General features: G+C 50.6%; 1 protein-coding gene across 1 annotated transcript in view; it reads right to left on the bottom strand.

Annotated features, from left to right (window-relative positions):
• Positions 1-24,762, bottom strand: part of MRAP2 (melanocortin 2 receptor accessory protein 2) — a 206,950-nt gene that overhangs the window by 137,112 nt on the left and 45,076 nt on the right. The window contains exon 2 of the mRNA XM_075338423.1: positions 13,681-13,814. Coding sequence (XP_075194538.1) covers positions 13,681-13,807 — 127 coding nt within the window. The 5' untranslated portion in view covers positions 13,808-13,814. The remainder of the gene's footprint in view (positions 1-13,680; positions 13,815-24,762) is intronic.

The raw sequence follows: 24,762 nt of genomic DNA on the forward strand, positions 1-24,762 counted from the left end.
CTACAATAAGTAGGTTGGCCTCTCTGATCAGGTGCTGTAGCAGATTAGTGCTATGTGAAAACAAAAAACAAAATGTTTTGCAAGAAACCTGCTGTGCTGATGCCACTTTATAATGCTAATATGCTGTTATGATTTGTAGGCTGCACATTCCTACATTTTCAGGAAGTAATAATCAAGAACCTTATATTTGAAAATCAGGAAGGGGAGGGCCACAGTGCAGCTGTTAGTAATTATATTTGTGCAGCATTTTCCAAATGAAGATCCCTAACCTGCAAGAAATTATGGTAATAAATGTCTGGGAATAAAAAGAAACCACTATGGATAAATAAGACAGTACAAAGTATAATAAAACAAAAACAAAGCACTTTCAAAATCTCGAAGGTTGAGAATACAGAAATAGCATTTCAGATATATACTGATTTCAATAGGAAATGTCAAAAAGAAATCAAGTTAGCAAAGTTAGCTACTGATCAAAAATCACCAGTGACATTAAAATAAATACTCTCAAATTTCATAAATATATCAATGCAAAAAAGAAAAAAAATTGATGGTATCGGCCCCTTAAAAAATGATAATAAAAAGATATTTATAGAAGACAAAGAAAAGGCTGAGATATTAAACAGGCACTTTTGATCCGTGTTCACCAATTAACTGACTCTTCCATGAATCATTCAACAAGGAATAAATCAAAGTTCACAACCTGAATTGACTCAGTAATTTACAGATTGCTGTATCTCATCATCTCAGATTCTTTTGTAAAAGGGTTGATCCACAGGATTAGAGGATTGCTGATGTGGTACCAATATTTAAGAAAGATATGAAGGTGGATCCAGGCAACTACCATCTGGTAAGTCTGACATCAGTCGTTGTTCAAAGTATTTGAGGGCATTATAACCTGACCTGAAGAAATATATTACAGAAAATAATATAACTGACAACTAGCATGGATTAATTAAAAATAAGTAGTGTGTAACCAACATGTTGTGTTTCTATGAAGAGCTAAAGTGCAAGCAAAAGGTTAATAATGTTTTGAACATTTAATTTTCAGACTCTATATCTCACTATCCACAACACCTTCGAGCGTGAGACTACTTTCATTTTATAGACAATCATCTTGGCTATTGCATACATAAATTTCACTTGCAACTTCTTAGTATATGATTAGTTATGCAGATTCTTGTCATTGTACTGCATTGTTACTGTATTATTCCTAAAAATCTAAAGGTCATCTTTTATTATTTTGTAAATCTACCTTTGTCTTTCAACACTGCCTGAATCCTTCTGGTCATGGTCTTGATCAGATTCAAGTATGTCTTGACTGAAATACTGTGGAGACATGAGGGTGAGTGGGTGCTCTTGTCCACTGACCTGGCTGTCTTCAGAAAGACTGCACAGACCAGGGCTCATTCCACTGAACACAAACACTCCTTCCCCATGGGCAGAACACTACTCAGACAACACAGGGTGAGGGAACCACACATTGGTAAGACTTTATTGGTTCACCAAAGGAAAAAACATATCATACATTCCCAGCAAGAACGCAAGATGGAACAAGCGACAGAGTCTCACCCTTCCACTGGCTTACCAGGGATTAGAAACTTCATGACTTTGTGGCTTTCAAGGACAACTTTCCCAGCCAATAGCACCCCACTTTTGGCAGGCACTCACTGAAAGGAGATATCGGCACACTTAGAAAGCTAACTAGACACAGAAAAATATGTAGCCAGGAGACCGAATTGTCCCAATCTGGATTCTCCAAGCAAATTTTTGGACTCAACATTGATCAGTGAAGCAGTTCTGTGATCCTTCAGCTGGAACTGTGCATGCTAGGCTGACATCCTGTAGAATTAATGAACATGGTGACAGGAGCAAGCCCCATTTTATACCCCTTAGTTCTCATTTCAGTTTATTGAGGGCTGCTCTTGAAGAAGGCAACCAGTGCCTGAAAAGTAGTTTCCAACCACATGTGGGGTATTTCCATACTCAGTAGAAATTGCTTAATACATTTTGTGGTCCATTTTCTCCTGTTACCCTTGTGAAAATTAAAAATGTGGGCCTTCAGCATCATTTTTGTTGAAAAAAAAATGGATTTTTGTGTACTCACCGTAAAATCGTTTTCTCTTAGCCATCATTGGGGGACACAGGACCATGGGTGTTATGCTGCTTATCCATAGGAGAACACTAAGTAGATGCAAAGATGTTAGCTCCTCCCTTGCAGTATACACCCCCTGGCCCAGCCAGGCTACTTCAGTTTTAGTACACAAGCAGTTCTCCAACAAGTAACAAAAAACGTGAGTGAATACTCATAACAAAAAGGTACTGAGAGAGAAAAAACTAAGGCCCAACAGGGCAACAGGGAGGGTGCTGTGTCCCCCAATGATGGCCAAGAGAAAATGATTTACGGTGAGTACACAAAAATCCGTTTTTCTCTGACACCTCATTGGGGGACACAGGACCATGGGACGTCCTAAAGCAGTCCCTGGGTGGGTAAACAATAAACATCGCAACCCAAGGACTAGGAATCAGTCCCATATAGCCAGGAGCGCCTACTGAGATAGGTGCTCCACTGTTTGCAGAATTTTCCTACCTAGGTTCGCTTCAGCCGAAGCCTGGATATGGACTCGGTAATGCTTTGAAACAGTAAGCAGGCTAGACCAGGTCGCAGCCTTACACCCCTGTTCCACTGAAGTCTGATGCCTAATGGCCCAAGAGGCGCCAACTGCTCATGTGGAATGGGTCCGCAGCCCACTAGGAATGGAATTGAGTTGCACGCGGTAGACTTCCTGGATCGCAGAGCGAATCCAGCGAGCCAGCGTTGCCTATGAAGCTGCCTGTGCTTTCTTAGGCCTTTCAGGAATGACGAACAAGGAGTCCATGTTTCTAAAGGGGCTGTCATGGATCCTTAATATCTGAGAGCCCTCACAAGGTCTAGCGAATGTAGCGACCTTTCCACCCTATGGACTGGGTGTGGACAAAAGGAAGGCAGAACTATGTCCTTGTTCAAATGAAACGGGGAAGTAACCTTTGGAAGAAAATCTGGAAGGGGGGTAGAACCACCTTGTCCTGATGAAAGATCAGAAAGGGTTCGAGGCAAGAGAGTGCTGCTAGTTACGAAACTTGTCTGATGGACGTAATCGCCACTAAGAATGTTACCTTCCAGGAGAGAAGAGCAAGAGAAGATTCTTAAGAGGTTCAAAGGGGGACCTCTGGAGACAGTCCAGAACGAGATTGAGGTCCCATGGGTCCAGCGAATATTTGTACGGTGGGACTAGATGGGAAACGCCCTGGAGGAAGGTCTTGACTTGCGGATTGCAAGCTAGACGGCATTGACAGAATATTGAGAGAGATGAAACTTGCCCCTTAAGAGAGCTGAGGGCCAACCTCTTTTGCAACCTGACTGCAAAAAATCAAGAATTCTGGGGATCGTCAGAGGCATAGGTTGGACATTAGATTCCATGCACCGGGAAAGGAACGTTTTCCATGTACGGTGGTAAATACGGGATGAAGGCCGGCTTTCAGGCACTAGTCATGGTGGAGATGACCGCGGGAGAGAATCTCGCTCTTGTTAAAGTCCAGGTCTTAATGGTCAGGCCGTCAGCTTCAGGGCTCTAGAGTTCTGATGGGAAATGGGCCCTTGGGTCAGCAGGTCTGGGATGCTTAAGAGGCACCATGAGCAAGTGTACTAATTCGGCGTACCAGGCACGCCTGGGCCAGGCCGGTGCTATTAGTATCACCGGGACTCCTGCCTTGATCTTCCTGATTACTCGCGGCAGCAGGGGCTGAGGCAAAAAACATGTAAGGTAGACGGAAGTGACTTCAGGAGGAGACTTGAGCATCCGCGCTGATTGACTGTGGATCACGTGACCTGGCTAAGAACGCGGGTACCTTTGCGTTCAACCTTGAGGCCATTAGACCCACGTCTGGCATACCCCAGCGAGTGAAGATGTGTGGGAACACTTCTGGGTGGAGAAACCACTATCCGGCGGCCAGGCCTTGGCGACTTAGAAGGTCCGCCGCCCAGTTCTCTACTCCCGGTATGTGTACCGCTGAAACCACAGACCCCGTCGATTCGGCCCAGGTGAGGATCCTGAGGACCTCGAGATAAGCTGTCTTGCTGCTGGTACCTCCCTGCCGATTGACATAGGCCACAGCTGTTGCATTGTCCAATTGGACCCGAATCAGACGACCTACTAGCAGATGGGGGAACGACCTGAGCGCGAGAAAGATTGCGCTGATTTTCAGGATAATTTCTGGGAAGGTAAGACTCCTGGGGCGTCCAACGTCCCTAAGCAGTGTGGAGCCAGTATGCTGCTCCCCAGCCTAAGAGGCTGGCGTTCGGGGTCAGGAGTATCCAGTCCACTTGGGAGAGAAAATCTCCCTCTCAATATGGAAGAGGGCCGAAGCCACCAGCAAAGCGCATACCTGACTGAAGGTTTCAGTTGAAAAGTTCGTCCAGGGTAAAGGGGCTCTTATCCCAGGTAGCTAGAAGCGCAAGCTGCAGTGGACGGTGGTGTGGATAAGTGATCGGCACTGCCTCTATAGCCGCCGCTATCCTACCGAGCACTCTCATCCTAAATCGTATGGAGTGAGAGGAGTATGTAGAAGTCAGTGTTGTAGAGCGGTCGCCTTGTTTTGAGGGAGAAATATCAAGCCCCGAAGGGTGTCTAGGAACATGCCCAGGGAGGTGACAGATTTTGACAGGACCGGGGATGATTTGACTGGAGTCAGAAGCCACCCTAAGCAGGATAGGGTGCCCACAAAGATCTGCACGCTGGTTGACCCTTGATGAGGAGGTCATCCAAGCATGGCAGAACAGCCATGGTGAAGACCCTTGGTGCTGTGGCAGGGCCGAGGGTAGGGCTACAAATGAAAAAAGAAGTCCTGCACCGTGAAGCGGAGGATCTTTTGGTGAGCTGGGGCGATGGGTATGTGCAGGTACGCGTCCCTGATAGCTATGGAGGCAAGGAATTCTCCTTCGACCATAGATGTAATAATGGATCCTAGGAACTCCATTCTGAATCTCCTTACATGCACATATTTGCTCAGGTGTTAGAGATCCAGGATGAGTCGAACTGACCTGTCCTTTTTTGGGGACCACAAAGAGGTTGGAATAGAAGGCCTTGAACCTCTCACCATCCGGAACAGGTACTATCACCCTCGCCGTTTTAAGGGAGTGGATTGCTGAGGAGAAGGCCTTGCGGTGTTTTGGAGCCTTTGGGAGGGTTTGAGAAAAAAGACCGACCCAGGGATCGGGTCCGGAATTCAATGTGGTAACCGGAAGACACAAGGTCTCGCACCCATTTGTGGTCTGAGGCGGCAGCCCTGATGGAGGAGGACGAGACTCCTTGGTCTTTGTATAGACTGCCAGGACGAGGTGGACTTGGGGAGGGCTGAGAAGGTCAGGCCCTGTGTGTCTAGTAAAAAACGTCCTGGGCTAGAGTTGGGGGAGGGAGGTACTCTTTTCCTCCCGTGGCATCAGAAAAAAGAGCCTATCCAAATGATTGCCAAACCATCGGTCTGGAAAGGAGTACAGAGAGAGGCTTCTTAGGGACCGAGTCCGCTCTCCATTATCGGAACCAGAGGGCCTTAGGGATGGCTATGGTATTTGAGGTGGCAAAAACTGCGCAGGTAGCAGCGTCGAGGGAGGCTTGCATGAGGTATTCCGCCGCCACAGCAATATGAACTGATACTTCTGTGAGGGTCTGAGGAAAACTGGTATTCCTGGTGCCTGTGCGACCCACACGGAAGGAGAAAGGGACCCGCGGCCTCAAGGCGGAGCGATTGAGCTGCTCCACTTGTCTGTCTGTTGGGTCTTTGAAGGAGAATCCATCAAGTAAAAGACAGGAGGGTCTTTCAGGCAGGCGGGAGGCCGGGGGAGGTGGGGGGTCCACCAAGGGCGGATCAGCCTATCCCTTAGAGACACTTAAGCCAAGGGGGTACCGGGACTTCATGCGTTTATGGATACCGAAGCGCCAGCAAAAACTTTTTTTTTTTTCTTTTTAGGTTTCTTCACCCTTTTAAAGGAGACCGCATGGTCAGTAGTAGTGGATGGGAGATCTTCCACATGCAGAGTTTGGTTGATTGCTGCAATAAGGGAGTCCATCGCAGCTTGATCGCTCGAGGAGGTTGAAACCAAGAAATCATCCTGGTACAAACATCATACCCCTTCCTCCGGCTCCTCGGAGACCGCGGAACATGTGGGAGAACCCCATCTGTGTACCCCCAAGGGAGAACCATGGGGGTCATGCCCTTTTTCTGATCTGCAACCGGTGAAGCAGAGGACTGATTCTTATCAGAAGGAACCTCTATAGAGGTGTCATCAGGCTGCGTTCTGTCCAGTGGCTCCGAGGGGTGTGAGGACGATGTTGCATAGCCAGCAACAGGTTCTGGGAATAGTGCCCATTCTGGGGGACTGGGAGCCGTAGGCTCTGGGCTAGCAGCGGTTGCTGCGGTGGTGACGGGGGGGAAGCTACAGGGGCACCGGACTCACAGAAGGAAGAGGTGCTATCAACCCCTGGTAGCTCAGCGTGGCAGGTAGTGCAAGCTGAATGATAGCTGTACATTAGAAGTATTATAGCTGTTGCTGTAGTTGTGCAGGGTATAAAACATGTGACTGCAGCCCCTGGCTGATGAGCCACAAACTCTGATTGTAACGAGGGAGCAATGCTCTGCAGAGCTAATATGGGAAAACAAGTGGGGATATAACTCACCCAGAACGCTGATGGCCCCTCCCTCCCTCCTCCTCCTCCTGCGTCCCAGTTCCTGTGGGAAGGAGGAAGCCAGCTCTGAGAGATGCCCACAGGCTCTGATCACAACGAGAGGGAGCGATGCTCTGCAGAGCTCCTGTGTGAGGATAGCTGTGCGTACTTTTATGAGGTGGGCGTGGCTTATCACGTGTTGGAAGGGGTGGGACTTAGCTCCAAAAGAACGCCGACATGAGAAAATATAATAAAATGGTGGGAAGGGACTCCCCTTCCCCCCTTCAGCCCTGCACAAAAATGGTGGAAAGAAAAAAACTCTGTAAGTGTACCGCAGCTGTGGGTGCACTGAGTCCTGGGATCTCTCCCTCCCCCCGCCACTGGTGGAATGCTATGCAGGAGTCTGCAATCAGCCCATGTGAATCCAGTCAGGGAAGATTTCATTTCTCAGCTCCAATTCCTGTCAGGGAGGATCTCACCTTAGGTCCAATTCCTGTCAGGGAGGATTTCACCTCAGGTCCAATTCCTGTCAGGGAGGATCTCACCTCAGAGCTCCAGTGTGGAGATTCTGACGCCTGCTGTGCCTGGTCACACTTGGTGCAGAGCGTGTATCAACTCAGAGCCTGCCAGAGGGACTGAGGAAGTTTTTCATCTGCTCTGGGCTCTGGAAAATCGGTGCCTGTGAGAACCGTCGTCCAGTGAGTAACAGCCCATGTGAATCCAGTCAGGGAGGATCTCACCTCAGCTCCTGTGGAGATGGCAGTCTAATGCGTGCTGCCTGGTCACGCTAGTGCAGAGCGTATATCAACTCAGAACCTGCCAGAGGGACTGAGGCAGTTTGTCATTGGCTCTGGGCTCTGGAAAATTGGTGCCATGAGACCCGTCGTCCAGTGAGTAACAGCCCTGGATCCAGCGTCGCAGGAGGGGGTATGGGGAGGCGACACTCCGCCTTTCCGCCTGTTGATGGTTTTGAGAAATCGGCCCCCGAAGGAAACAGTCGCCCTCTAAAAACAAAAAAATTCTTGCTGCAGTAGTCTGCAGAGTTGTGCCTCCTATAGACACTAAGCTAAAACTGAAGTGGCCTGGCTGGACCAGGGGGTGTATACTGCAGGGGAGGAGCTAACATCTTTGCATCTACTTAGTGTCCTCCTATGGATAAGCAGCATAACACCCATGGTCATGTGTCCCACAATGAGGCGTCAGAGAAAAACGTAATATTTCATTTCCACGGCCAATTTAATAAAATACTGTGATGCACCAATCAGTTAAAGATGCTCACCACAACTCTAGATAAATGCCTTGAGGGGTGTAATGTCCAAAATGGTGTATCTTGGGGAGGAGGTTCCACTGTTTAGGCACATCAGGGTCTCAGCAAATGTGACATTGTGTCTGCTAGCTATTCCATAATACACTTCAAAAATCAAATTGTGCTGCTTCCCTTTCTAGCCCTGTGGTGCTGATGTAAAGTACACATGTGGCAAATGTTAATTGTTAACTATTGTGAGTGGTATAACTATTTGATTTAAGTGCAAATGTAGCGCCCCTGAGACTGGTCGCTACATGGTATATCATTATATCCTTGTCCGGCAGGAAAAGGTTAACCCGCTAAGTTTACACGCACCTCACATCCCCATACAGCAGGGATGCCCTACCCAATAGGGACTGGGTTCAGGTTTGGGTCATTATGGGCACCCCCTTAACATGCTGGGTCCATTGTGGGTAAGAGGATGCCAGGCAGCCTAGGGGCTCCCCAGATCCACTGAACCTGGAGAACCAGGGTCAGGGAGAAGCAGTCACTAGGAAAGAGTTAATAATTTCTCTCACAAAGCTCGTCCAAACACAGTTCCTAGCAGACCCAGGTCACCATAACAACGATCTGGATCCTTGCAAAGGTGGGAGGGCAGGAATAGGAGTAAGTTACAGAGCAGACAGGAATCGGCAGTTCCAGTCAGAGACAGAGCAGACACGCTGTGGAGCAGCTCCTTGAGGGGTGACCTGTCAGGCACCCCTTGGGGAGGTAGAACAGAACCGTCTGGCATGTAATATCACACTGACCTCTGGAGGAGTCTCCTGCAGAGGGGAGCCAGCTAGACCAGAGCTAGTAACACCTTGAGGGACGAGACCTGGTAACAGTAATCGTGGGCTTAAAGGAGTACAGTCGCCAGGAAGAGTACGGTGTGAGTACTCACGGGACTGAGCACAGCGGGATACAGAACCCTAGGTCAGACAGACGCTCTAAGCTCATCTGATAACTCTGCCTGGTGAGGTAATCTTCACGGTTCCTCACCAACCTGAAAGTCCGGAGCACAGCAGCAAAGGGAGAACCCAGGGAGATGAGACAGAGGTCCAACCCAGACAAGGTTCAAGATGCCTGCATATGGGCCAAGAGAGCGAGAGAGCAGGAGGGGACCCCAAGATACTTCAGGCCACGGGGACCCACCAAGTACAGAGCAGTGCATGGAGGAGAAAGCCCATCGATTACCAGACTGGACCTCTGACCTCCCCGGGATCGACCGGAGTCTCTGACGGCGAGAACCAGCACCTGGGGCGAGATACCAGCTTACCAGTGAATAAAAACACCTGGAACCATGGACTGCCGCCCCGTTCTCACCAACCTCCCGGGATAATCCCACTCCGCCCGTGAGGAGCGATACCATCCTGGTTGCACCCAACACCTGCCCCAGAGAGAGACTCTGCAACAGTGGCTAATCCCTGGCCGGGTGGCTGTAATGCCTGATAGGAGCCACAGACTCAGACTGGCTGTAAGGGAAATCTAGTGAAAAGCCGCTCACAAAGCAGGACCCCAAGAACTCTGCAACCCTTTAACCCCTGTACAGGGATTTGGAATTACACAGAGCCTCAGAGATCGCTACCTGTGGTAGACTGTAGTCCGTGGTCGTCAGGCAGGGTCAAAATCCAGGAGATGCAAAACAGGAACAGAATCGGCAGGCAAGGGCGTAGTAAGGAGACAAAGCAGGGGTCAAATCCGGAACTGGCAGCAAGGTACAAAAACGACAGGCAGGAGGGTAGTCAAACAAAGCAAGGTCAGCGCACAGGAATCACAATACAAACAGCACATGAGCCAGGAGAACAGAACTATCACTAGCAGTGATCATGTGACAGGAGAGGGAATAAGAAGGGTGTGGTGTCTTCCCATAGGCTGCAGGTGAATGTTGGCTACTTCAGCTGGGAGACACACGCCACCTACAGTCAGCCAGTGGTACTGCAGGTTCCAGGGAAACCCAGCCTAGTGGATGAGCGGAGCCTGTCCTCCGCAGAGCCACGGGCACCGACTCCTCTCCCATCACCACCACTATCCATGGTGGGAACATGGCGTCGTCTGTCGATCGGAGCAGAAGTCGCAGGAGTGGACTCCGGTGGGGACGTGACACTGTGCTCCGCAGAACCACGGGCACCGACTCCTCTCCCATCACCAGCACTATCCATGGTGGGAACATGGCGTCGTCTGGCGATCAGGCCAGAAGTCGCAGGAGCGGACTCCGATGGGGACGTGACAGTGGCGTTGCTAAGCATCCCCCATTGCCGTCCACCACCACCCTGGGAGAGGAACAGTTGCAGGAAGGGTCTGCGACAGAGGAGGCCAGGACGCAGTGCCATTGCAATCGGCGACATGCTTCCCAGGGACCCGTCGCCCTCCCTCCATCCCTATTTACACTGGATACCTGTTTGTTTGGTTTGTTTTTTCATGTAACCGACGGGGCCATGGAGTCGCGTCAGGCGAGTCACAGCAACCCCAAGAACCACTGGCCCGGTGACAAGTACCCGAAAGCCCTGTGGGGCGCTGCACATAAAAATTTAAAACTTGTGAAATTTTTAATTTTTTGTCAAATTTTTGATATTTTCTAAATAAACTCTAATAATATCAACCAAAATGTTCCATTAACATGAAACATAATATGTCACAAAAAAATTATGAGAATCAGTGGGATATACTACAGTTCAAAAGTCTAGGGTCACTTAGATATTTCCTTATTTGTGAAAGAAAAGCACATTTTTATTTCAATGAAGCTAACATTAAATTAAACAGAAATACACTCTATACATTGTTAATGTGGTAACTGACTATTCTAGCTGCAAATGTCTGGTTTTGAATGCAATATCTACATAGTTGTATATAGGCCATTTCCAACTACCACCACTCCAGTGTTCTAATGGTACATTGTGTTTGCTAACTGTGTTTAGAAGGCTAATGGATGTTTTGAAAACCCTTGTGCAAGTATGTTAGCACAGCTGAAAACAGTTTTGCTGATTAGAGAAGATATAAAACTGACCTTCCTTTGAGCTAGTTAAGAATCTGGAGCATTACATTTGTTGGTTCCATTAAACTCTAAAAATGGCCAGAAAAAGAGAACTTTCATGTGAAACTCGACAGTCTATTCTTGTTCTTAGAAATTAAGGATATTCCATGCAAGAAATTGCCAATAAACTGAAGATTTCCTAAAGAGCACAAACAGGCTCTAACCAGAGTAGAAAGAGAAGTGGGAGGCCCCGCTGCACAACGGAACAACAAGACAAGTACATTAAAGTCTCTAGTTTGAGACGTTGATTCCTCACAGGTCCTCAACTGGCAGCTTCTTTAAATAGTACCCACAAAATGCCATTGACAACGTCTACAGTGAAGAGGCTACTCCGTGATGCTGGCCTTCAAGGCAGAATAGCAAAGAAAAAGCCATATCTGAGAATGGCTAATAAAAGGAAAACATTAATATGGGCAAAAGAAAACAGACATTGGACAGAGGAAGATTGGAAAAAAGGGTTATGGACAGACGAATCGAAGTTTGAGGTGTATGGATCACACTGAAGAACATTTGTGAGATACAGAACTACTGAAAAGATGCTGGAAGAATGCCTGACGCCATCTGTCAAGCATGGTGGAGGTAATGTGATGGGCTGGGGTTGCTTTGGTGCTGGTAAAGTAGGAGATTGGTACAATGTAAAAGGGATTTTGAATACTGAAAGGTATCACTCCTTTTTGCAACGCCATGCTATACCCTGTTGTCAGCGCTTGATTGGAGCAAATTTCATCCTACAACAGGACAATGACCCAAAGCACACCTCCAAATTATGCATGAACTATTTAAGGAAGAAGCAGGCAGCTGGTATTCTATTTGTAATGGAGTGGCCAGCCCAGTCACCAGATCTCAACCCTATTGAGCTGTTGTGGGAGCAGTTGACCATATGGTACCCAAAAAGTGCCCATCAAGCCAATCCAACTTGTGGGAAGGACTTCTGGAAGCATGGGGTGAATATCTCCAGATTACCTCATCAAATTAACAGCTAGAAAAATAGAACTTTTTGGTATCAACATCACTCGCCATGTTTGGAGTAAAAAGAAGGATGAGTACAACTCCAAGAACACCATCCCAACCATGAAGCATGAAGGTGTAAACATCATACTTTGGGAATGCTTTTCTTCAAAGGTGACAGGATGATATCATTATATTGAAGGGAGTATAGATGGGGTCATGTATCATGAGATTTTGGCCAATAACCTCCTTTCTTCAGTAAGAGCATTGAAGATGGGTTGTGGCTGGGTCTTCCAGCATGACAATGACCCAAAACATATAGCCAGGGCAACTAAGGCGTGGCTCCGCAAGAAGCATTTCAAGGTCCTGGAATTGCCTGGCCAGTATTCAGACCAACCTGAACCCAATAGAAAATCTTTGGATGAAGCTCAAAACTCAATGTTGTCAGCAACAGCCCCGAAACCTGAAAGATCTGCAAAAGATCTGTATGAAGCAGTGGGCCAAAATCCCTGCTGCATTGTGTGCAAAGTTGGTCAAGAACTGCAGGAAACAAATGACCTCTACAATTGCAAATAAAGGTTTATATAACAAATATTAACTTCTGTTTTTCTATTGTATCACATACTTAATTCATGCAATAAAATGCAAACTAATTATTTAAAAATCATACAATGTGACTTTCTGGATTTTTTTAAAATAGGTAGTGTATCAAATACTTATTTTGCCCACTGTATATGAGGTAATTTCAGAGGAGTGCATTGCCACTGAAGTTGGCATATCAAAAGAAACATTGCAACTTAGCGGCACTTGCCAGCTTCAGAGCAGTGTTTATGACTGAGCTCTATTAAAAAGAGCTTGTAAGCACTATACATATTTTGCTGCTGGTAGACTTCAGTGTGGGTGATAAGTTGAGGAGCAAGCAGCAAATAAGATTTAAAATCCCTCCTTTCTTGAGAGTGGAGATGACTTTCAGTAACAAGTAAATTGCAAAGTTATTTGCTTTTACAAGATCTCTGCACTTTTACCCAATAAGGAAAGCGAGAGTAGCACATTAATTATAGTTTCAGATTTGCTTTAAATTGAAGATAGACTTCAAGAGAACCTGTCAGCATGATTTTGTACTGTAATGTAAAAAACTGTAATGACACTGTAATCCAAATTAAAATGATACCGTTGGTGAAGAAATACGCTTTCTGGTTGACTTTTAACCAGCATTTGAAGTTTTCTACTAATTACATTTTGGTGCACAGGGCCGAACTGAAAACTGGGACTTCTCCTCCCTGTCTGTGATTCCCCGGCCCCTCTGTCTACAAGTGACCGACCTCCTCTGTTTGAAATCTTAGTAGTGACCTGTCAATCAGAGACTGGAAAAAGGCATAGCTTCCAGTAAACCACAGACGCAGGAAAGTTCCCGTGTATAGTCCGGTCCCTGTGCACCAAAATATAATTAGTAGAAAACTTCTAATGGGGATTAAAGAGGAACAAGAAAGTGGATTTCTTCAGAAAAGGGGTAATGTAATTAGTATTACAGCCTCACTATACCCCTGTCTTCAGTTTACATTACAAAATCGTGCTGACAGGTTCTTGTTATGACTGCTATCTACTCCAGATTTCCATAAACATGCTTGTTTGGCTGAGGACAATGCACAAAAATATATTTGCTTATTTACTTTTGAATCCTGTAAAAATGCATAAAGATAAACGCCAATACTTACACTTGTGAGCTTTTAGTCCTTCAAATGAAACTGGTGCATATTCATAATACTCATATTCCCACCTGTAGTCTGAGTTGGATGGTACTTTATGAGATGTTTTACTAGTATTTACACTTTGTGCAGACATATCTTATCTGTGAAGACAAGAGAAATTATATATTCACTCTTGAATACTTGCATTTAAAGAAATGTTAGCAAAATCATCCATATGTTTAGGTTCCACAGTCCATATTCTCTATCATTTACTAGGGGTTATCTGATAATTATCTAACTTGTTTACCGCATGTCATGTTTAGCACAATAATTCTGAGCCTGATAAATATTACATTAGGCTGAGACAAAACAGTCAGGTTTTCATGTAGGTGTTATACATAAAACAAAGATCCATGGCATTCCAAAAAGTGGAGCCATACTATCGATCCCTTTTTGATCCCCACTAGGTTTGGTTTAAAAAGTGCCTCAAAAAAATCCTGAACAAAGCCTGAATTTGTGACCTCACTCCTATACGGATGTGGACAATTGTCACGCTCCCCGAGTCCCGGCGCCGTCTGTCACTCACCGCTCCGGTTCCCGGTCCTTCGGCCCGCGCCTGCCCCCCTCACTCTCCCTCTTCTGCGTCCTCCGTGCCTCCTGCCCGCCAGTCCCGGCGTCTCCCTGTGACCCAGGACACTCTGTCTGGTCCCCCGCATCTCCTGCACCGCTTCCTGCTCTGGTCTCCGGCACACGAGCCTCGCACATGCGCATTAGGGCGTGCGCGTTCACTCACCTCTTCTTAAATAGCCAGCGTCCCGGAAACAGGATATGGTCAATTACAGGTACAGGGTATATTAGGACTTCCTTTCCATGTGGGCGGTGCCTGATCAACGTGTTCCCATAGCTAGGTGTTCAGGTCCCTTTGTGCCTTGACTCCTTTTAACTCTGTCTCTTCCGCAGAGCCCGCCTGCCACCCTAACCCGGTCCTGACTGCTGATTCCCCAGGAAGTCCCCCGGTGACTGTCTGCTGAGGATCCCGCCATCTCCCATCAGCCTGAACTCGTCACCGATCCCCGACTTCATCTGGTAACATCAGCCTGCATGTCTCGCTGGACCCGGACCCAGTCTGCTGTTCCTACCAGGCACCTGAATCCGGTTCCAGTCATCCGTCCTGACAACGGTGCCCGTTGGACTCAGAGACATTCCTGTACAGATCCCTGAAGGACTCTTATGCCGTACCCCTAGTGTTCCGGCTACCGTGCATCTAGGCCCTCTGGTGGGGTGATCGGTCAGTCCCTGTATAGGGGCTGGTTCCGGGTTGCCTCACTGGGGGAGTCCGGTGCACGGCCCAGTGAATCCACCTCCAGGACGTTACAGATTGATCAGGCCATGGATTCCGCCGAAGCACTAGCGTCCCAGCTGGCCGGATTACAGCAAGAACTGGTACGACAATGCGAGACCCAATCTCGCATGCTGGCCTTTATGTCTTCAGTGGACACCCGCCTGAATACTCTTCAAGCAACAGCCACATCCCTGTCGACTCAGAACACGGCACCGGCTTCCGTAATGGCTTCCTCTGCGACCTCGAAACTTTGCCTGGCTTCTCTGCCCCGGTATGCCGGGGACCCCAAGACCTGTAGAGGTTTTCTAAATCAATGCTCGCTGCATTTCAAGTTGCTTCCACACCTCTTTGCCTCTGATCAAGCAAAGGTGGCCTTTCTGATGTCCCATCTGGAGGGTGAAGCATTGGCCTGGATAAATCCCTTGTGGGAGAAAGAAGACCCTGTGATTACCGACATCCGGGGATTCCTGGAGGCCTTCCGTAACACCTTTGATGAACCTAGACGCACCTCCTCGGCCGCCTCTTTGCTCCTCCAGTTACGCCAAGGGACTTTAACGGTTGGCCAGTACGCCATCTGGTTCCGTACACTTGCCTCTGAGCTAGGGTGGAACAACGAGGTATTGACAGCAGCCTTCCGAGAAGGGCTCTACGGCCGCATCAAGGACGAGCTGGCCAGTCGTGACGTTCCTCCTACCCTGGATGCTCTGGTCTCTCTTGCAACCTGGATAGATCTCCGTTTCCAGGAATGGTCCAAGGAAGTATCCCGGGAGAGGCGACCTACACGTCACATCCTCCCTCTGCAGAGGTTCACTGCTCCTCAGTCAGTGCCGTCCGGCACCTCTACTTACAAACCTATGCAAATAGATCGACTGGGACAAACCGAGCAATGCCGAGCAGAACGGCGCGCCGAGGGTCTGTGTTTCCACTGTGGAAGCGGTACACACCTGCTTCGTTCCTGCCATGAGAAGCCGGGAAACTCCAAATCCTAGGGTTGGTAGGAGAGGCCCCCCTAGGTACCGGAACCCTCTCAGACCCAGTTACATGGACCATCCAAGTGACGATGGAGGAGACCCGGTTCACGGCAGAGGCGTATCTTGATTCGGGGGCAGCGGGCAACTTCCTCCAACAGGCTACGGTGGACAAGTACCAGGTACCTGTCGTCCCGCTTCCAAAACCCCTTGTGATTGCTTCTGTGGATGGGAAACCTCTATCCGACTCCGTGTTGTTTATCACCAAACGCGTGGAACTCTGTATTGGTGCTCTGCATACCGAAAAAATTGCTCTATATGTCCTCCCAAAACTGGCTCACGCACTCCTGCTGGGCCTGCCCTGGTTACGAGTACATGAACCTGTCGTCAGTTGGCGCTCTGGAGAGATTACCCGTTGGGGCCCGTCGTCACGAGATTTGTCTGCTGTCCGTACGGCCCGTCCGTCAGCTTCCGGCACCGGAGTCCCTGCCGGGACTGCCTTCCGCATATTGGTCTTTTGTGGACGTTTTTGACAAGAAGGAGGCAGAGGTATTACCGCCACATCGACCCTACGACTGTGCCATTGAGTTGCTGCCAGGCACTACACCTCCTCGTGGACGGATCTATCCCTTGTCCCCTGCTGAAACCAAGGCCATGTCAGACTACATTGCAGACAATCTGGCAAGGGGGTTTATCAGGAGATCCTCGTCTCCTGCTGGAGCAGGTTTCTTCTTCGTCAAGAAGAAAGAAGGGGACTTACGCCCCTGCATCAACTACCGGAGCTTGAACCAGATCACCGTGAAAAACAAGTATCCTCTGTGACGACATGGACTCTCATGGGTTAAAGTTTCTTAAAATTCAGCCAGACAGGATGATAGATTGTTTATAGACGGGGGATAAGTCCCTCATTGTTTTTACAAGACTCTTGTTGACTCATGTAATTGTGTTGGCCGCTGAAAGCCAGACGTATTGTTTCTCTAGACTCTTCCAGTAATCATTGTAATGTAGTTGTGAATTGCTAATGTAATTACCTTAGTGGTCATTGTCTAGTCTGTGCATTGCAGACTACATGTATACCCTCAGTCTTTCTGTGGACATCATTTGGATGAACATTCTCCATGCAGCTTGAGATTCATCCAATGGGAGAGGCAATCTTGTCCAACCAATCGATGAGGACGCAGTGTATCCAAGTGGAAGGCTGCGGCTATAAAAGGGATTTCTTTAAGCCACCAGGTGGTTGTTGATGGATGCTGATGGATCCAGTCTAAGCTCTTAGGAGCTGACTAGAGGATCAGGATACCCTTTGGCTTCAATCTAGGGACTCTGGTTCTGATTGGAGACCATATTTCGACTCCGGCTGCCAGGATTATATCATCATACCAGGACTACCTAAGGAGGACACTCAGGTTGGGACAGTTCAGTCACCTGCTACAGACTTTGCAGACCTCACACAGCTTCCTATATCTGGCATTATTCCTTTCTCGGTGGGTGCCTGCCAAAAGCGGGGTGCTGCTGGATTGGAGTAAATAGCCCTGGGACCTCTGAGGCATGGACATTCTAAATCCCTGGTGAGCCAGCGGAAGGGTTAGACTCTGTTGCCTGTTACATTTGTATTTTGCTGGTTATGTGTTATGTGCTGTTAATTGTTTGGGGATCCAATAAAGTCTAATTATTATGATTCCCTCACCCTGTGTTGTCTGAGTAGTGTTACGCCCACGGTTAAGGAGGCCGGCGTTCAGTTGGGCTGAGCCCTGAGCCACGCTGTCTTTCTAAAGGCGACGGGTTTTAGCGGATGAGAGCACCCACACAGCCCCGTGTCTCCACATCCTCTCCCTCTGATCCCAGAGCTATTCGATCGGCTCAGGGGTGCCTGTATATTCACCAAGCTAGATCTTCGCAGAGCTTACAACCTGGTCCGTATTCGCCCAAGAGACGAATGGAAGACGGCATTCAACACCCATGACGGGCACTACGAATACTGTGTGATGCCCTTCGGCCTCTGTAACGTCCCGGCTGTCTTCCAGGAACTGGTGAATGACGTGTTCAGGGACCTTCTCTATGTCTGTGTGGTCGTATATTTGGACGATATCCTGGTCTATTCCCTGGACTTGCCAACCCACAGAAGGAATGTACGACTCGTTCTTCAAAGGCTTAGGGAGAACCGCCTGTACGCTAAGTACGAAAAATGTGTGTTTGAACGGACGTCCCTTCCCTTTCTGGGCTATGTGATCTCTGATACAGGCCTGCAGATGGATCCAAGAAGGTGTCTTCTATCCTTAAGTGGTCCCCTCCTTCCGGACTGAAAGCCATCCAACGTTTCCTAGGCTTTGCCAATTATTATCGCCAGTTCATCCCTCACTTCTCTGCTCTGATGGCACCTCTCTCCGCTTTGACCAAGAAGGGGGTCAACCCGAAAGACTGGTCACCTGAGGTCGACGCCGCTTTCTGTTCCCTGAAGCGGGCATTTGCCTCCTCTCCCGTTCTCCACAGACCAGAATTGAACCGACAGTTCACCTTGGAGGTGGATGCCTCATCCTCAGGGGCTAGGGCCGTGCTCATGCAGAGGTCGTCCACCGGGAAGATGGTCACCTGCGGCTTCTTCTCCAAAATCTTCTCGGCACCCGAACGCAACTATACCATTGGCGATTGAGAGCGCCTGGCTGTCAAGCTGGCTTTGGAGGAATGGCGTTATGTCTTGGAGGGTGCAGTATACCCGGATATCATTTACACCGACCATAAGAACCTGGAATATCTGTGATCTGCTCGAAGATTGAACCCGCGACAAGCCCGTTGGTCTCTATTCTTTACCCGGTTTGACTTCCAACTCCATTTCTGGCCCGCGGACAAGAACGTGCAGGCTGATGCCTTGTCCCGATCTTTTGTTCCGGTAGAACAAGAAGAAGAGACGAACCAGTCCATCATCTGTCCCAGTAACGTCATCCCGGTGGCTCCTGTCACTCTGGCACAGATACCCCCTGGGAAGACTTTCGGCATGGAGAACGACAGAACCAAAGTCCTTCAATGGGGGCATTCTTCAAAAGGTGGCCGATCATGCCAGTCAGAAGAAAATGTGGAGTACTATCGTCCGTCACTATTGGTGGCTGGCCCTCCGTAAGGATGCCGTCTCCTTTGTCTCCGCTTGTCCATTCTGTGCCTGGAACAAGACGCCCAAGCACTTGCCCTATGGCTGTCTCCTGCCTCTGCCGATTCTCTCCGTTCCATGGCAACACATTGCCATGGATTTTATCACGGACTTGCCTTTGTCCTCCGGATATACGGTCATCTGAGTTGTGGTGGATCATTTCTCGAAGATGGCTCATTTCGTCCCCATGGTCGGACTGCCCTCTGCCCAGGAGCTCGCTGATGCCTTCATTCAGCATATTCTCCCGCTGCACGGCTTTCCCTTGCATATAGTGTCCGACAGAGGAACTCAGTTCACCTCGCGATTCTGGAGGGCGCTCTGTAAACATCTGGGAGTATCTCTGGACTTTTCCTCGGCCTACCATCCCCAGTCGAATGGCCAAGTGGAACGTGTCAACCAGGTCCTGACTTCCTTCCTTCGACACTAGGTCAACGTCCATCATGACGACTGGTCCACACTTCTCCCTTGGGCTGAGTTCTCCCATAATCATCATGTCAGTGAATGCTCCTCCAGCTCTCCCTTCTATGTTGTCCACGGTCTTCAGCCTTCCGTTCCATTACCAATATCCTCGACTTCTGATGTTCCCGCTGCAGATGCCCTGTCCAAAGACTTCTCCAATATATGGAGTACCGTTAAAACCTCCCTTGAACGTGCTTCTACCCAGATAAACAAACATGCGGACAAGAGACGCCTTGACCCTCCTCACTTCTCTCCTGGGGATTTGGTATGGCTTTCCTCCAAATACATCCGGTTGAAGATTCCATCTTACAAGTTGGGTTCGCGGTACATCAGTCCTTTCAAGGTCGTCCAGCGGATCATTGAGGTCTCACACAAACTGCAGCTTCCTGCCAAGATGCGGATCCCAAACTCCTTCCACGTCTCCTTGCTCAAGCCAGTCATCCTTGGTCCCTTCTCCTCTGATGCCGGTACTCCTCCTCCTCCTATTGCTGACGGCGATGTGTACCCGGTAAGAGATATAGTGGTCATGAAAACCGTGCGGGGTAAGCAGTTCTTCCTTGTTGATTGGGAGGGCTATGGCCCCGAGGACCGGTCCTGGGAACCACGGGAGAACGTTGGCACTCTTCTTATACATGACTTCTTGTCCCGGTTGCGGGGAGGGGGGAGTGAGGAAGGGGGGTACTGTCACACTCCCCGGGTCCCAGCGCCGTATGTCACTCACCGCTCCGGTTCCCGGTCCTTCTGCCCGCGGCTGCCCCCCTCACTCTCCCTCCTCTGCGTCCTCCGTGCCTCCTGCCCACCGGTCCCGGCGTCTCCCTGTGACCCAGGACACTCTGTCTGGTCCCCCTGCATCTCCTGCACCGCTTCCTGCTCTTTTCTCCGGCACACGAGCCTCGCGCATGCGCATTAGGGCACGCGTGTGTTCACTCACCTCTTCTTAAAGGGCCAGCGTCCTGGAAACAGGATATGGTCAATTACAGGTACAGGGTATATTAGGACTTCCTTTCCATGTGGGCAGTGCCTGATCAACGTGTTCCCATAGCTAGGTGTTCTGGTCCCTTTGTGCCTTGTTTCCGTTTAACTCTGTCTCTTCCGCAGAGCCCGCCTGCCACCCTAACCCGGTCCTGACTGCTGATTCCCCAGGAAGTCCCCCGGTGACTGTCTGCTGAGGATCCCGCCATCTCCCATCAGCCTGAACTCGTCACCGATTCCCGACTTCACCTGGTATCATCAGCCTGCACGTCTCGCTGGACCCGGACCCCGTCTGCTGTTCCTACCCGGCACCTGAATCCGGTTCCAGTCATCCGTCCTGCCTACGGTGCCCGTTGGACTCAGAGACATTCCTGTACAGATCCCTGAAGGACTCTTATGCCCAGTGGCGTAACTAGAGTTTGATGGGCCCTGGTGCAAACTTTGGACCGGGGCCCCCCTCCATGTACACAACACTTAGGTTACGGGATAATGATGCTGACACTTGGCTTTTATCCACAGCACCCAGGTTTCCCATGATCTAAAATCCCTCTATCAGCACCCTGCTTTCCCATGCTCTGTCATACATCTTTCCCTCAGCACCCAGCTTTCCCATATCAGAGCATGGGAAAGCTGGGTGCTGAGAGATGTATAGCAGAGCATGGGAAAGCTGGATGCTGAGAGATGTATAGCAGAGCATGGGAAAGCTGGGTGCTGAGAGATGTATAGCAGAGCATGGGAAAGCTGGGTGCTGAGAGATGTATAGCAGAGCATGGGAAAGCTGGGTGCTAAGAGATGTATAGCAGAGCATGGGAAAGAGCCCTTTTCCCTCAGCACAAAACATTCCCATCCCATACTTGTATCTTTTCCTCCCTCATATATAGTTCTCCAAATACTATAATGGCCCCCACATAGCCTTCCATATAGTATAAAGGGTCCCACATAACCCTTTATATATTAGAATGCACCCCCATAGTCCTCCATGTATTATAATGCATTTCCCATAGTTCTCCATATTTTATACTGCACCACAGTCCCCCATGCTTTATAATGCACCCCCACAGACCATGTGTAAGGTAGCCTCCATAGTCCTCCATATATTATAATGTAGCCCCCATAGTCCTATATGTATTATAATGCAGCCCCATAGACCTCCATGTATAATGCGCTGCTATAGTCTATGTATAAGGTGTCCTTCATGTTTATTATGCAGTCCCATAGACCTCCATGTATCATGCAGCCAGCACCCCCAGGCCTCCATGTATTTTGCAGCCAGTCCCACCAGGGCCTCCATGTGTCATGCAGCCAGCCTCACCAGGTGTCATGCAGCCAGCCCCACCAGGGCCTCCATGTGTAATGCAGCCAGCTTCCTCCGGGCCTATATGTATCATTCAGCCAGCCCCCCCAGGGCCTCTATGCGTCATGCAGCCAGCCCCCCCAGGGCCTCTATGCATCATGCAGCCAGCCCCCCCCAGGGCCTCTATGTGTCATGCAGCCAGCCCCCCCAGGGTCTCCATGTGTCATGCAGCCAGCCCCCCCAGGGCCTCCATGTGTCATGCAGCCAGCTTCCCCAGGACCTCCATGTGTCATGCAGCCGGCCCCCCCCAGGGCCTCCATGTGTCATGCAGCCAGCCCCCCCAGGGCCTCCATGTGTCATGCAGCCAGCCCCCCCTAGGTGTCATGCAGCCAGCCCCCCCAGGGCCTCCATGTGTCATGCAGCCATCCCCCCCAGGGCCTCCATGTGTCATGCAGCCAGCCTCCCCAGGGCCTCCATGTGTCATGCAGCCAGCCCCCCCAGGGCCTCCCTGTGTCATGCAGCCAGCCCCCAGGGCCTCCATGTGTCATGCAGCCAGCCCCCCCAGGGCCTCCATGTGTCATGCAGCAAGCCCCCCCCAGGTGTCATGCAGCCAGCCCCCCCAGGGCCTCCATGTGTCATGCAGCCATTCCCCCAGGGCCTCCATGTATCATGCAGCCAGCCCCCCCCAGGACCTCCATGTATCATGCAGCCAGCCCCCCCAGGGCCTCCCTGTGTCATGTAGCCAGCCCCCAGGGCCTCCATGTGTCATGCAGCCAGCCCCCCCAGGGCCTCCATGTGTCATGCAGCCAGCCCCCCCAGGGCCTCCATGTGTCATGCAGTCAGCCCCCAGGACCTCCATGTGTCATGCAGCCAGCCCCCCCAGGGCCTCCATGTGTCATGCAGCCAGCCCCCCCTAGGTGTCATGCAACCAGCCCCCCCAGGGCCTCCATGTGTCATGCAGCCATCCCCCCCAGGGCCTCCATGTGTCATGCAGCCAGCCCCCCCCAGGGCCTCCATGTGTCATGCAGCCAGCCCCCCCAGGGCCTCCCTGTGCCATGCAGCCAGCCCCCAGGGCCTCCATGTGTCATGCAGCCAGCCCCCCCAGGGCCTCCATGTGTCATGCAGCTAGTCCCCCCAGGGCCTCCATGTGTCATGCAGCCAGCCCCCAGGACCTCCATGTGTCATGCAGCCAGCCCCCCCAGGGCCTCCATGTGTCATGCAGCCAGCCCCTCCTAAGTGTCATGCAGCCAGCCCCCCCAGGGCCTCCATGTGTCATGCAGCCATCCCCCCAGGGCCTCCATGTGTCATGCAGCCAGCCCCCCCAGGGCCTCCATGTGTCATGCAGCCAGCCCCCCCAGGGCCTCCCTGTGTCATGCAGCCAGCCCCCAGGGCCTCCATGTGTCATGCAGCCAGCCCCCCCAGGGCCTCCATGTGTCATGCAGCCAGCCCCCCCCAGGTGTCATGCAGCCAGCCCCCCCCAGGGTCTCCATGTGTCATGCAGCCATCCCCCCCAGGGCCTCCATGTGTCATGCAGCCAGCCCCCCCAGGGCCTCCATGTGTCATGCAGCCAGCCCCCCCAGGGCCTCCCTGTGTCATGGTCATGCAGCCAGCCCCCAGGGCCTCCATGTGTCATGTAGCCAGCCCCCCCAGGGCCTCCATGTGTCATGCAGCCAGCCCCCCCAAGGCCTCCATGTGTCATGCAGCCAGCCCCCAGGACCTCCATGTGTCATGCAGCCAGCCCCTCCAGGGCCTCCATGTGTCATGCAGCCAGCCCCCCGAGGGCCTCCATGTGTCATGCAGCCAGCCCCCCCCAGGTGTCATGCATCCAGCCCCCCCAGGGCCTCCATGTGTCATGCAGCCAGCCTCCCCAGGGCCTCCATGTGTCATGCAGCCAGCCCCCAGGGCTTCTATGTGTAATGCAGCCTGCCAGCCAGCCCCACCAGGGCCTCCATGTATCATGCAGGCAGCTTCCCCGGGCCTATATGTGTCATGCAGCCAGCAAAATAAAAAAACAAGTACCTCTCAGCTCCTTCTGACCCCTGCGACTGCGGTAGTTATGCCCCTGCCCCCATATGTCACACACCCTGCTCCCTATACAGCCTGCACCCCCATATCACACACACACCCTGACCCACATATCTCACCCTGCCCGTACCCCAACTTACCCCTCTCAAACACTCTGCACCCTTCACATGCTTCTGTCACAGTCTGCAGCCCTCATATCCCACTCACCCTGCAGCCCCTCCCCTCATGACCCCTCTTTTCTCATTACCACTCATGTGTTCGAAGTATCTTCTCCTGCTTTCTCCCCGGCATCCTGTGTCTCTTCCCACACAGTCACATGGGCGTGACATCATCGCAGGTCCTGGTAGGGATGGTTTCCGTCTGCCGTGCAGGAACACATCTCCTCTGCAGCAGGTCAGGAACGCCTGGTGGCCTCTCCAGGTCAGGGGCCCCTCTGCCCCCCTGCAGACACTGGGCCCCCCTGACTCACAGGACGGCCCCCTAACGGTCGCGCAGTCGGCCACTACATAGTGGCACTACACATAGGGGCCCGGCAGCCGGCTCTGCAGAGCGGCTGCCGGGCCCCTATAACCCTGCGGGCCCGGTCGCAGTGGCGACCTCTGCGACTGCGATTGTTACACCCCTGCTTATGCCGTACCCCTAGTGTTCCAGCTACCGTGTATCTAGGGCCTCTTGTGGGGTGATCGGACAGTCCCTGTATAGGGGGTTAGCTCCGGGTTGCCTCACTGGGGGAGTCCGGTGCACGGCCCAGTGAATCCACCTCCAGGACGTTACAACAATATTGTTCGTACCCTTCTGTTAAAGTAAGAAAACCCCACAATGGTCACTAAAATATGAGAAAAAAGGGAATCTTATTGAAGGTGGATAATTATTGGAAGTTTGGAAAAAGGATCAACATAATATATCA

This window comes from Anomaloglossus baeobatrachus, chromosome 3, assembly GCF_048569485.1.
Source record: "Anomaloglossus baeobatrachus isolate aAnoBae1 chromosome 3, aAnoBae1.hap1, whole genome shotgun sequence".
NCBI classification, from domain to species: domain Eukaryota; kingdom Metazoa; phylum Chordata; class Amphibia; order Anura; family Aromobatidae; genus Anomaloglossus; species Anomaloglossus baeobatrachus.